The 14,043-nt window shown below is 42.4% G+C and overlaps 2 protein-coding genes across 2 annotated transcripts; both read right to left on the bottom strand.

Moving 5' to 3' along the window:
* Nucleotides 1–10,656: 10,656 nt before the first annotated feature.
* LOC131255316 (uncharacterized) lies at nucleotides 10,657–11,520 on the bottom strand. Its single transcript, XM_058256014.1, has 2 exons — nucleotides 11,254–11,520; nucleotides 10,657–11,148 (listed from the first exon to the last, which is right to left on the bottom strand). Exons 1-2 carry the CDS (start codon nucleotides 11,518–11,520, stop codon nucleotides 10,657–10,659), a joined length of 759 nt encoding a protein of 252 aa, XP_058111997.1.
* Nucleotides 11,521–11,985: 465 nt separating this feature from the next.
* LOC131255315 (uncharacterized) lies at nucleotides 11,986–13,458 on the bottom strand. Its single transcript, XM_058256013.1, has 2 exons — nucleotides 12,821–13,458; nucleotides 11,986–12,730 (listed from the first exon to the last, which is right to left on the bottom strand). The coding sequence occupies exons 1-2, from the start codon at nucleotides 13,456–13,458 to the stop codon at nucleotides 11,986–11,988; spliced, it is 1,383 nt and encodes a 460-aa protein (XP_058111996.1).
* Nucleotides 13,459–14,043: the final 585 nt, after the last annotated feature.

Below are 14,043 nucleotides of genomic sequence, written 5' to 3'. Positions count from 1 at the left end.
TCTTATTTGGAAAGGTGGGACCACACCGCCAAAAAGATATTAAAGAATCCAAAAATAATACACTTATCATGGGGATATGAAGAGAAGGTTTCAAATGCAACCGATTGGACCACTAGTTATGGTCCACCCAGTAGATAACTTCCAACTTACTAAATGTGACATCCAACCCTTGCAATAGGTTGAGCCCACCAAGAGGATCACCTACCTCAAAAATCAGCCCCATTTACCTATCAGGTGAGTACACCTAGAAAACAATGCCTAGCCATTGATAAATAGTCAAATAGAGTAGTTCATTTTTTTTTTTTTTCCTTACATCATCCCCAATTTACCATTACAGCATAGGAAACAAGACCAGATACACACACCCACCCCCCCCCCCCCCCCCCAAAAAAAAGGACCATATATACACACTGAATTAACCCCCGTCAAAATATTCTTCTTAAATTACTATTATAACTGATAACGGTTCCCTAAACCATAATAATAACTGTTACTATATTATTCTAATCATATCACACCACAACTCGAATGTCCTCCCTTGAAACCTTACTTGACGTTGGCGCTGATGGGATCCACTATTTTCTTGGAGTGGTCTTTATAATCTGCTGCAGTATAAGCTCTGGCAACATGCTTTTGGAGTAGGTCTTTGGTGACGGCTCTTTCGAATCCCATTAGAAATAGAGAATCCTCCCTTGCAGAGATGCTCCAAAGTGGCAAGCCGCTAAGAAATCATTGACAACATCGTTCTCTTCTAGCAAGCTCTTCAATGGTGCATCCTCAGATTGAGAAAACGGAGCAAGTGAATTCTCAGTCCGTCCAAATTTTCCCAATGAAATCCTTGGAACAGTTGGTGAAGCTCATTCCAGACCATGGAGAGATGACTAAAACATTTCTTTTGTTCACTTCCTCTCCTCTTTAAAGCCATTGAAAAAACAAAAACAAAAAAACAAAACAATACAATACAAACAAACCAACAAACCAACCGACCAAACTTTGTCTTCATTATTCCATATGTGTCTTTAAGCTGAGAATCGGCAGAATGGTTCCTCTCTAGAGAGACTCCCCAACCAAGTAGATCTGTTTCTACTTTCGTGAGAGGTCGTCCGAGAGAGTATGCCTTTTGGACGATAGAATCGCTCCAGTCAGTATCCATCTGGATAGACAACACCTTAAAGGACTCTGTAAGGTTCTTCAATGTCTGATCTCTTATTTCCTCCATACCATCAGCGGCCTTCGTGGAGGATATAGAATCCTTCTGCGGGGAAGCTACTGGATTCTTTGGACTAGTTTGAAGTTCTGTGGAGGGCTCTTTCGTTGGCTCAATAAAAATTCGGTCTTCTCCCGGAATGTTACCAACCATGTTCTTAACATTGTCATCAGGGTCTATGGCTTCTCCCAGAATGTTCTCAACAACATCATCAGAGTCTATGGTGTCAGGGTCCATGGTTTCTCCCAGAATGTTCTCAACAATGTCATCAGGGACTATGGCTTCATCTAGAATGTTCTCAACGGTGTCATCAGAGTCTATAGCTTCTCCCAGAATGTTCTCAACAATGTTCTCGACAGTGTCATCAAGGTCTATGGCTTCTCCTAGCATGTTTTCAACAATATTCTCAACAATGTCATCAGGGTCAATGGCTTCTCCCAGCATGTTTTCAAGAATGTTCTCAACATTGTCATCAGAGTCTATGGCTTCTCCTTGCATGTCCTCAACAATGTTCTGGAAAAAATCATCATCAGAGTCTATGGCTTCTCCTTGCATGTCCTCAACAATGTTCTGGAAAAAATCATCATCAGGGTCTATGGCTTCTCCTTGCATGTTCTCAGCAATGTTCTGGAAAAAATCATCATCAGGGTCTATGGCTTCTCCTTGCATGTTCTCAACAATGTTCTGGAAAAAATCGTCATTATGGTCTATGGCTTCTTCTTGCATGTTCTCAACAATGTTCTGGAAAAAGTCATCAGGGTCATTGGCTTCTGCCAGCATGTTCTCAAAAATGTCATCAAGGTCTATTGCTTCTCCCAGATTGTTCTCAACAAGGTCATCAGGGACTATGGCTTCTCCCAGAATGTTCTCAACAATATCATCAGGGTCTATGGCTTCTCCCAGAATGTCCTCAACAACGTCATCGGGGTCAATGGTTTCTCTAAAAATGTTCTCAACAATATCGTCAGGGTCTATAGCTTCTCCCAGAATGTTCTCATCAACAATGCCATCTGGGACTATGGCTTCATCTAGAATATTCTCAACAATGTCTTCAGGGTCTATGGCTTCTCCCAAAATGCCCTCAACTATGTTCGCAACAATGTCATCAGGCTCAATGGCTTCTCCCAGGATGTTCTGAACACTTTCATCAGGGTCTAGGGCTTCTCCCAAATAATTCTCAACAATGTCATCAGCGCCTATCACAGAGCACTGCACTTGCTTCTTTGATTGACATATGGAAGAAGATGAATCCATCACGGTTTACTCCACCTGCAAACGAGTTGGCAAGTCCAGAAACCAGATTGAGATGGTGACTAGAAGTAATGCTCTAATTAGCTTGATTAGGAGTGGAAGTTCTTGCTTTTCTTACAAGGGGGCAGCAATGATTATGGAAACTTGCAGTAGAACAGAAAATTTGAGCATGTAGAACAGACCTAGGACGATATACATCACAAAATAGAATGGCCACCTGCTTAATTAGTGGATGTGGCTTATTATTTGCAGAAGGAAGTCGACCCAATTGCCTACAACCCCCTACCGTAAGAACTTCCTATGCTTAGAAGCTAGGTGCGGGCCACAGTGATGGTTGTGAGAAATCCATCCGGAGTCAGATTGAAAACTTAAGTGGGCTGCATCATAGAAAACAATGATGATTCAACGTCCACCCTTGTAAGATTCATGGCGCCACAAAAGTTTTGGATCAGGCTACTATTTTTGTGTGTTCAGTTCATCCCAGTTGGAATGATCTTTTGAATGGTTTAGATGGCATATAAACCTCATGGTGGACCCATGGAGGTTTCAACAGTAGGCATTTCCCCACCCATTTTCTCCTGTTGTGTAGCCCACTTGAGTTTTGGATTTGCGTCCTTTTTGGGCTCATGTCCTGTCATGAAATGGCAAAACAGATGGATAGGGAGGATTTCTCACAAACATCATGGTGTGCCCCACCTAAATTTCGAGCAAAAGAACTTCCACGACAGGGTGTCACCAGAAATCCACGGCCTAAGTCCAACCTATTGGACGTATTTGATGGTGCAAGCACACGAAAGGTTGGAAGTTAACCGATCGGTAGACTGTATTTTGTGGTCCAACCAATTGAACTTATATCTCTTTGGATACAAAAAAAAAAATACAATTACTAAAATGATTCTTGCTTCTTTGCCTTTTGGGCCATTGAATAGGAAGTTACAATTTGATGAATTGATTTAGGGGTTTTCATTTGGGGATTTTATTTGGGGTTACTATTTGGAGTTTTGATTTGGGGTTTTCGATTAGGATTTTGATTTGGCGTAGGTGCAAGTTGTGCTCTAAAAATTGTATTCTAGTCACACTATAAATTAATTCAAATAAACCATCCAAATTGTAAGACCTTAGGTGGGTTAAACTATTTTAATCACTGATTCTTCCTCACATATGTATCGAATATAACACTGCCAGATTTTCAAAGATTTTCTTTCAAAGGTGGGGCAGTTCATGGGCCCTTTTTTTTTTTTTGGAGGGGGGGGGGGGGGGGGGGGGGGGGTGGGGGTGGCGGTATATATATATATATATATATATATATATATATTTTCTATTACCTCAATTGGTACACAGGATTCATCTTGTGTCGGCACCTACTGGGGCCCACTTTCTAAGATGGTATGGTTATTTGAATCGTCCACTTTTTGTCTGTTAGTATGGGCTGAGCGCTTTATTTTCTGCCTAGCACTCCCTGGCTCGTCTATAGTTTCTGGTTGTCCAAAGTCGTGTGGGTGAGCCGGTATATGATAGGTGGAGCTTTTTTTCTTTTTGTTGGAGTCCGCCCGAAGGGATGTACATCTTTTCTCTTTTGTTATTAATAATATTTGGTGGCTCGATTCCACCTTAAAAAATAATAATAATAAAATAAAATAAAATAAACCATCATTAAGTTGTTAACCCATATTCGCCCTTCATTGGTCACTGTAACCTTTGACTTCTGAGAGTTATTTGATACTCTAGCAAAGTATGATGCTTGATAAGCAACCAAAAAAAAAAAAAAAAAAAAAAAACATCTACTCAAATCGCCCCTCCGGGTCGATTGGGAGCCCGTTTTGAAGTTACACTTAAAATCCTACAAAGTAGCATTCTGCTATCTTAGGTAAGGGTGTCTATAGATGCCCCCTTTAGTGATGATTATGTGCAATCCAACATTAAAGCAAGTGGACACCCCACTGTCCTGGTCAAGCATAAGCATAGACGTAAAATATGCTTGGATACTGAACTTCGATGCCTTCTGAGGGTTTAGCAAACCATTTGATTTGTCCCTGTATTTGCAATACGGGACTTCAAATGACAACCCTTTTCATGTCATGATTGGTAATATACATGGGATTTTTATTTATTTTTTTTTTCAAAAAAATTTCATTTCAAAAAGGTATAGACTTTACAAGGCTCTGCATAGAAAGTATCGGGCCCCTCACAACAAAATAAAGAGAGGGCCAAACGAAAGGGGACACAGGCGCCCACCTAGCAACTAGAAAACGCAAAGGAAAAAAGAAAATAAAGAAATGGAAACTGAGTTAGGCATATGATCTGAGCGATCCTAGCCCGGCCCTATCTAAGAAGATCATTCCACGGACGAGAGGAGGAAGGGACCTAGAATGAAGATAAATCGAAGACTGTTGAAAGAGACTCCCTTCTCGAGCCATACCATCTGCCGGCCCATTACCTTCTCTGAGAATGTGAGCGAAAGAAAAATTACCCAGCCGACATAAGCGGTTGATTCTAGATAGCCAAAGTTTCCACTTCCATAGGGTCTTGGATTGATTTGTGAAGCTATGAAACACCAATTTTGAATTAGTTTCGACAATTATCCTGTCTAAACATTTTTTCCAAACAGAGTGTCATTTCGTCGTGAATAGCACAAATTTCCACCATATTGTTAGAACCAACCCCGTAGGCCACGGTAAAACCAAATAGAAAAGCGCCTTTGACGTTCCTGAAGATGTCACCCCCACCTGAGGGTCCAGGATTACCTAGTGCCGAGCCATCCACATTTAATTTGACCCAACCTGGAGACGGCTGCCTCCATTTCACTAGAATAAAGCTAGAACGACGCTGATTAACAACCAGATTCATTGGCCTAAACCCCCGTGACCCGCTAACATTGTCCATTAAATCTGCTCCAATTACCAGGTTTGCCCACCAACTTACTCAGGCCATTGATTTCCTGATGAGCATAGGAGAGTTGTTGTAGACTGCACTATTTCTAGAGCGCCAGATCTCCCAAAAAGCAAGAATAGGCAGCAGAATTCTAACTGAGTTTGGAGCAGTTCCTGGTGCCAATGCATTCCTCCAATGGTTTAGTTTACTGGCTATTGAGCTATGGAGCAGAGGAAGGACACCACACATCCTACGGAAAAAAGCCTAAAGAGCTTGAGCATGGCGACCGAATAGAATGAGATGAGAAATAAATTTCGACTGAGAGGTGGCATTCATATCTTCAAGGCAACATATACACCTCGAAGCAATGGCCACGCCTTTAGCTTGAATGCAGTTATCAACGGGGATCGCAATATGAAGAACTCTCCACATGAAAATGGAGAATTTAGGAGGGAGAGGGCCGAGCCAGATCCACCTTGCCCAATGGATGGGCAGGGACGGAGATCGTAGCAGCTGGCAAGCTAACCGAATAGAGAATCTTCCCTGAAGACTTGAGCGGCCAGGAGCACTCTGGAGGTTCATCAGAAGTTGTAAACCCGCCGTTGAAAATTTCATCAATTATCTATTAAGGGAGGGAGAATACCCAGGCTGGAGGGAGGGGACCTGAGCGCCCAAGGACCTCTTTCAATTGCAGTTCCTGTAGCTCAGGAGGAATTGGACCGTCAAGCAGGCGTTGGAGGGGACCCTGCCCATCCAGTTTTCTGACCAAAAATTAAGATCTTTATTGCCGACGCACCACTGAACTGACTCCGAAAGAATAGGAAATAGGGACCTTACACTCTTCCAAAGAGTCAACGAGTTTGAAGAGGATGGCACCAGAGTATTGGAATGAAGATCCCTGATATATTTACTTCGCATTAACTTTGCCCAAGGACCTGGAGGATCCCCATGCTTGACTGCCCAAGCTAACTTAAGACGATGCGCTTCCATGACTTCTTTCAACCTTCTAATTCCCAACCCGCCTTCCTCAATGGGTCTTGCAATCTTTTTCCAAACCAGCCAATGGTGTTTCCTGCTCCCATCGGCCCAACTGCAGAAGAAATTAGAAAAGCTTCTTTCAATGTTGTTGATCACCTGGCACGGGGTATGCATAGATGACATGATATGGATGGGAAGACTACTCCGAGCATGACGAACAAGCATGACTCTACCTACCTGAGAAATTAGTCTACTCGCCCAACCTACCATCCACCTTTTCCACCAAAAACTGAAACGCCGAAGATCTGATTCTGCCTGAGCACAGAGGGGCACTCAAATAGATGATATCGTCCCTGGCTATCTGGAACCCGAGAATGCGCTCAATTGATCTGATCCTGGCTGGAGTTTGAGCATTTAAACAAATGAATCTACTCTTTCGGAGGCTGATTTTTTAGGCTGTAATTGCCTGAAATAATGCCGGAAAGTGATTGAGCTGAAGGGATTTGCCTGCAAGTCTAGATTTTAGTGAAGTAACTGCCTCTGTGCTTCACAACCTTATGAGGGTTTAACTACTTCATTTTAAATTAAGAAAATTGGTTCTGATGCTACATGATCTTTTATGATCACTTGTAAGTCTTGCCATGTTAAATGAATAGTTGCGCTGCCCTTTTTTGTGGCTTTGAGGGTCTATTGCACTCTAGCAAGTTAGATTTGACAAGTCGTATAGAATAACATTAACTTTTGAATCAAACTTTAGAGGAGGTCCTCTAGCTCAGGAGTTAGATCATTAGTTTCCACGTCCTTAACCTCTTCCAAACCCATGAGTTCGAAGTCCAACTCTACATCAACATAGTAGTTGTTGACCTCAAACTCATGTTGCTCGATAGACAGACTTGGCACCTTATTGTTTGGCAGTTTTACATGATTCTTTTATTTTTTTTGGAGTTCTAAAAATATTTGGTTTTTGTGTGTTTTTTAAAATTTCTAATTTTTGAGAACCTTCTAGAGTTCTTATTTTTTGGATGTTCTATTTAAGATCTCCTTACCAAGACGACAATACAAACCAAGAATGTTGGCTCAGCCTAGGGCGCCAAGGGCTCTTTACAATGAAGTTTTTTATAAACCGATGTTCGTGAGAAGTCAGTAGCCTACTATAGCATTAGGGGCATTGTGAACTATGCACTCCCCACTCCACTCCACTCCACTCCCTCCCCTCGGAAGATATGGCTAAAAAGAGCTGAGGGAGTGTTGTTCTAATACCCTAGCTCTCCAATACTTGGGTATTGGATGTCCTCAGGTGTAACTAGTATATTTTGATTGAAATAAGCAATTGCACGTGCTTACATGCGTGTATACTCGAAGACCTAGTGATTGTGAGCCTAAACTTAAATCTAGAAACTTGTAACTTAACTAGATATCTTACCTTAACTGATCAAACCATATTGTAACACCAATGGGGCCCGAACCATCGGGTCTACCGTCCATCTGAACCTGGAAGCTTAATCGAATGGAATATATGCTAAGATGCATTGGATAAAACATTGCGTTTAAACAATTAGCCAATAGAACAAATAGGCTAAAACCCTTGGACTCTAAAATAATGAAAGATCCCATTTGTAAGGTGAGATCATGCACTATCTGTTTGACCTACAACCTTGTTAATCTGACCAACCTATGTAAGCCTGAAAACCTGAGGAATCCATGTTCTATCAGTTTGACCGATAGAACTATCAATTCTTATCAGTCTAACCGACAGCCTCGGCTGATCTGAGCAATAGCCCCAACATTTCAAGATTCACAACCATCTAACTTCTATTTGGGGCTATAGGCACCCATATGCTTATTTTCTTTCATTTCTTAAGACCTAAAGCAGTAGGAAGAGAGTGAGTGTGAGAGAGAGATGGAAAGAGAATAATAGTGTGGGAGTCAGATGGAAAGAAAATAATAGTGTGGGAGTCAGAAAGAGATTGGGTGCGAATCACTTCTTCAGACCGTTCTTCTCTAAATTTGTATCGTGTGAACCATCCCATGTCTTCCCCGACAAGATAACCTTTGATTAGTCAGGTAAAACGTCCTCTAGTCGTGCATGGTTGTTGTTTTCTCCAATTTCTTACAACTTGTAGCAAACAGGGAAAGAAATCTTTCTTGTCCATATGAATTTTAGAGATCTTTAAGTCAGGATTTGTTCATTCTAAGTTTTGAGGTCCATGCAAGCAATTAGAATCAGTTTGTCCTCATCTTGGGGTCATAATTAAGTGCAACTTCTCATGAGCATTGGTTTTGTGCCAAGATTGGGCTCCATTCACTGAATCGAGTTAGGGATTGTTCGAATTGAGGTAGGTAAAGCTCTAAACCCTTATTAGAAGTTTAATTAGGATAGAATCAAAGTTACTGATGACAGATTTGCCATTAAATTAGGGCATGGAAAATTTCCCCAAATTCTTTACCCCTATGTCACATTGGAACTAAGGGATTCCAAATTCTCTACCCCTATGTCTTGGTATCGATTCCCTGGTGGGTGTGGGTAACAGTGAAGTGTGAACTGACAATGGGGTGTACTAACAAGCTGATCCAAAAAAAAATAAAAAATTAATTATATTATTTTTATCTTGTAATAGTCTCAATATTTAACAACCATGTTGATTTGCTCATAATCATGAGATAATCCTTATAATCTATGGTACATAAGTTAATTTTACAATTATTTAAAAGAATCCTTAATTTTAGAAATCCGTACAGGACACATAACATGCTTAGCTCTTTTCATAGTTTGATTCACACACACGCACTCCTTAAGATGTGCAATCACTTGAATGAAATCTTGCCTCATAGGATTTACATGAATATGAATTATAACATGCTAGTGTAAATTATGTGTAAATATATGTCAAAAGGTTTGGAATTCATGAGAATGTGGCATGTTTAAAATATTAATGTTGAGAATGTGATTTATACAATTATAACACATATATGAGGTTGTACCTTGAACTATTGGCCACCTTTTGTGATTGGTTAAATAAACTTTTATTGTAGACTTTATTATCCTCATGGATTATTGTGCCCTATGTTGGCTTTTGTTGAGTGAAGTCCCTTTGGTTGTGTCCCAAAGTGAACTTTGTACCTTGATGGTTTTATTGTGCCTTATTGCCTTTAGTTAGGAGGAACCATTTATCTTGAGAGATTTTATATGAATTGGGGGATGGTAAGGTCTACTTGTTAGATTAAGGTTGGCCACTAGTTGTACATGTTTTTTCTAAATGGGTTATTTGTGAATCGGACTAATAAAGGTTGCATAATCATGTATCCATAGTATATGAGTGTTATCGGGTGGCTAGATGTTGTGGTAGCACGTACATAGTTTACTTTCATTGTCTCCTAGTTCATTGTTCGAACGACCCTTTTAGTGTGCTAGCCATTGTGAACACGCGCGTACTTAATTTTACTTTCATTGGCGGCTAACCGCTTTTGTTGTGAGCTACATACTATGGTAGCACATACCTTTGGTTGAGGTATTTTTGTTAGTTTCTAGCCACTATTATTATTATTGATGGGTAGTCATTGATAAGGCACGTACCTAGTGCTATTTTCACTATTTGTTGCCTCCAAAAGCTAGGTGGATGTGCATCCCAAGGCTCATGTGCATTCATACATTTATGCATTTAAGTAAGATTGCATTATAATTTTTATTGTTGCATGATTTCCTGTGTTAAGCTATACTTGATTAATATGTTATTGCGTAATATTGGGGATATATTCCTCACCAAGTTGGTTATGAGATTATATTAGATGTTATTAGTTGTATATTTGCCATGCATAGCATCAGTTGTAATTAGACATATGTAATTAGGCATATATAGAAATACTTTAATTATGACTGGTTCTAATTTTTATTTTTATTTACTTAGAAAAGATTGGCTCATTGTTATTGACTATTCCAGGTGCATCTCCTTTTTTTTTTTTTTTTAAAGAAATTCCATTTCTAACATCAAATTTACAAGATTCGGGAAACCCAGACAAAAAGGACCCGGGAATCCTATCATAAAGGACCGAAGCCAAAAAAGAAAGCAAGATGGCCTATGACCACACTAGGGCCTGATGGACCCTAGACCGATCTTGTCCAGGAAGAGAAGACCTCTAACTAGAGGGGGAAGGTCGGTGTAGGATATGAGGATGCGAGAGGATTGCTCTTGACTACCCACCTTCGCCATCGCATTCGCAGGAGCGTTACCTTCCCTAAGGATGTGGGCGAACTTCACTTACCCCGAAGCCACCAATTGGTTGATTCTAGAAATCCAACATCTCCATTTCCAGCCAGGAGAGGCTCTCCCCATGAGAAAGTCAATGAGGAGCTAAGAGTCCGATTCAACAATGATGTTTTTCAGACCCTTGGAAAAACATAGAAGCAGCCCATCGTGAATTGCCCTGATTTCAGCGTGGACATTGGACCCCGAACCGTAACCTTCGTGGAAAGCAAAAAGGAATGCCCCATTTTCATCTCTACAAATTCCGCCGCCACTAGACGGGCCAGGGTTACCCAAGGCCAAGCCGTCTATGTTGATTTTTTCCCATCCAGGAGGAGGCCGCAACCATTTAACCACAGCTAAAATAATAGCTTGCTCGCAGCTAGGGCGTGTCGAAGGGACACCCTGGAGAGGAGGGGTGGCCGAGCTGAGAAAGACCCTGCTAGAGGGCTGACCGCTTGAAGAATGGGCTGCCATTGGAGTAGGGACTGGCAAGGAAGAGAAGCTCTTGTTCTGGACGAACTGTAGCCACCAGCTGACCCTGTGGGTGAGCTTTTGGATCGAAGGGCTAATGTCGTCGAATAGAGCAGCATTCCTGGCCTTCCAGGTTTCCCAGAGGAGGATGCAGGAGGCTAAAAATTGAGACTTGGAAAAGCGACAACTAGTTGCCTAAACCGCCCACCATTGGGTTAGCCTTTGCTCAACCGAAGACGCGGCCTGCACGCTGATCCCAAACTTTCTCCCCACAAATTCCCACGCTGCATTAGCTAAGCCACCAGAGAGGAACAGGTGGTGGATGGATTCAATATCATGCCCGATTTCACTCTGTGTAGACCTGACGTCATAACAAATGCAGTGGGAAGCCAGTTGGATTCCCCTAGCTTGGATCGACGCATCAACTGGAGCAGCATTCACCAGATTTTCCAAACCAGTAGTCCAATTTTTGGAGGAAGAGAAGAGTGCCAAACCCATCCGGCCCAACTCTTTCGGACCTAGCCTGTTCTACAGATCTCTCAGGCCAATTTAATTGAGAATTTTCCCGAAGGAGTGAACGGCCAGAAGGCCTGATCTGGGCCACTGGAGAGACAGAAACCCACTTGGAAAATGTAGTCAATCACATTCTGCGGAAGGACACCGAAGGCGGCCGAAGGTGGTAGAGGACTAGCTCTGCCCAGCATCTGATTGATCTTCATATGACTTAAGTGAGTGGGGATCTGTACGCTATCAATCAGGATGAGAGGGCCAAGACCCGTCCAATTAGAAGTCCAAAGGTCGCTCTCACCAGATCCAATTTGGAGGTGCTCAGCTGAATCCAAACGAGGGATCTGTTTCATAATTCTATGCCAAATAAGCGAAGCATTGGCTGGGGGGGGCGAGCTACTGCGAGGGGGAGAGGAAGTGTTTGTATTTGGACAATAGCAGTCTGCGCCAGAGACTTTAGTCTTCTTTGTGCCTGATGTCCCAAGCCATCTTAAGTCTAAATGAGGTCATGATGTCAACCAGTTTTCTAATCCCTAGCCCATCTTCTTCCTTGGCGAGAGAAACGGCCTTCCAGCTTCTCCAATGAAGTTTGTTCTTCCCGCCAGCCCATCCCCAAAGAAAATTTGCAAAACAGCTTTCTAGGGAGGCTAGAACCTGCGAGGGGAGGTGAGCCGTGGCAAGAGAGTGGACATGAATGCTGCCAAGGACATGTTTGATAAGAACAGTTCTCCCCACCTGAGAGAGGAAACGCGCCTGCCAGCCCATGATACGCCCTTTCACTTTGTCCAGAAGAGGTTGGAAAGCTGAGCATTTTAGCCTGCCAGCCGCTATCGACACCCCCAGATATGTCAATGGACCTTCAGACTTGGCAATATTTAGGGTTCTCTCGATCAATCTACTTCTTGCCAGGGAGGTGGATTTCAAGCATATAAAATAGGACTTCCTGTGGTTGATGGATTGTCTCAAAGTTTGCTGGTAATCATCCAGAAATTTCTTTGTTGCTTTGATGGAGGAAATGCTGCCATTGAGGAAAAGAAGGGTATCGTCGGTGTATAGAAGGTGAGATATAGGAGGACAACCTTTTCCCAACTTGAACGGAAGGACTTGATGATGGGACAGGAGCCGGTTCAACCCACGGCTGAGCACCTTTGCACCAATGATGAAAAGGGCTGGGGACAGAGGGTCTCCCTGACGTAGGCCCCTAGTCAACTTAAAAAATCCTGTAATTTCCCCATTTAAAAGCACTGAGAACCACACCGAGGCCCAACAGTTCTCCACTAAATTAATCTACCTCTGATTGAACCTAAAACGAGCCATAACAGATTTTAGAAATCCCCAGTCGATCCTATCATATGCTTTCTCCATGTAAATCTTGAGTACCAAGTTCCCACCTCTGGTTTTTCTATTAATATCTCTGAAAAGTTCCTGGGCCAGCGCAATGTTTTCGGAAATTGGACGGTCTTGGATGAAGGCTCCTTGCACAGGAGAGATCAGCGAAGGTAGGATCGCATTCAACCGGGAGGCAATTACTCTGGCATTGATTTTATAGAAACAGTTGCAGAGGCTTATTGGCCGGAAGTCCGAGAAGCTCCTAGGCGCAGGAGACTTTAGAATCAGGCAGATTAAAGAGGCATTAACTGCTCTCGGGATAGCTCCGCCATGGAACACAAACGTAACTGCTTTAAGAATATCATCAACGATGATGCTCCAACATCCCGTGAAGAAAGAACCTGAGAATCCATCCGGACCAACAGCAGCCTCCTTTGGAATGGAGAGGATTGCTTGGTGGACCTCAAGCAAGGACGGATCAGCCAGCAGGGTGTCATTTATTTGCTGAGAGATTAGGGGCGGGATGCAGTCCAGCAGGTGGGACTGATCAACGCAGGGGACCGCTGAAAACTGGAGTTTGAAATGCTCAACCGCTGCCATTTTGATTTGCTCCACTTCCTTGATAGTTTCCCTAGTTGGGAGAGTGATACTGCTTATATAAGCCTTTCTCTGCCTTTTCAAGGCTGCCGTGTGAAAGAATCTGGTGTTTTTGTCCCCCACTTCCAACTAGTTGACTCTAGACTTTTGCTTCCAAAAAGTCTCTTCCATAAGTTCTAGCTGTTAAATTTTGGAGGAAATTGCCATATATTCCGCCTGCAGGGAGCTGTCCGCAATTGCATCAGATTGGCCCGCCATCATCCTTTCTTCAACGGAAGCTAAAGAAACTTCCATGAGTGTAATATGAGCAGAAAGATCTCCAAAGACTTCCTTATTCCAAATTTTGAGCTTCTTCTTAATATTTTTGAGCTTAAGGAAGATGTTAAAGATAGGATGCTCCGATTTCTCGGCTATCCACGCAACCTTCACCACCTGAAGGAAAGTCTCATGGAGAAGCCACATACTTTGGAAGTGAAACGGCTTGGGACCAGATAAAATTCAGGATGGGAATTGAAGGAGAAACAAAGTATAGTCAGAGTTCACTCTTGGAAGATGTCGCACCTGGAAATTAGGGAAGGAAAGGGACCA

This window comes from Magnolia sinica, chromosome 9 (genome assembly GCF_029962835.1).
Source record: "Magnolia sinica isolate HGM2019 chromosome 9, MsV1, whole genome shotgun sequence".
Lineage (NCBI taxonomy): Eukaryota > Viridiplantae > Streptophyta > Magnoliopsida > Magnoliales > Magnoliaceae > Magnolia > Magnolia sinica.
The sequence above is the reverse complement of the archived record's forward strand: the minus strand, read 5'-3'. Positions and strand labels throughout refer to the sequence as shown.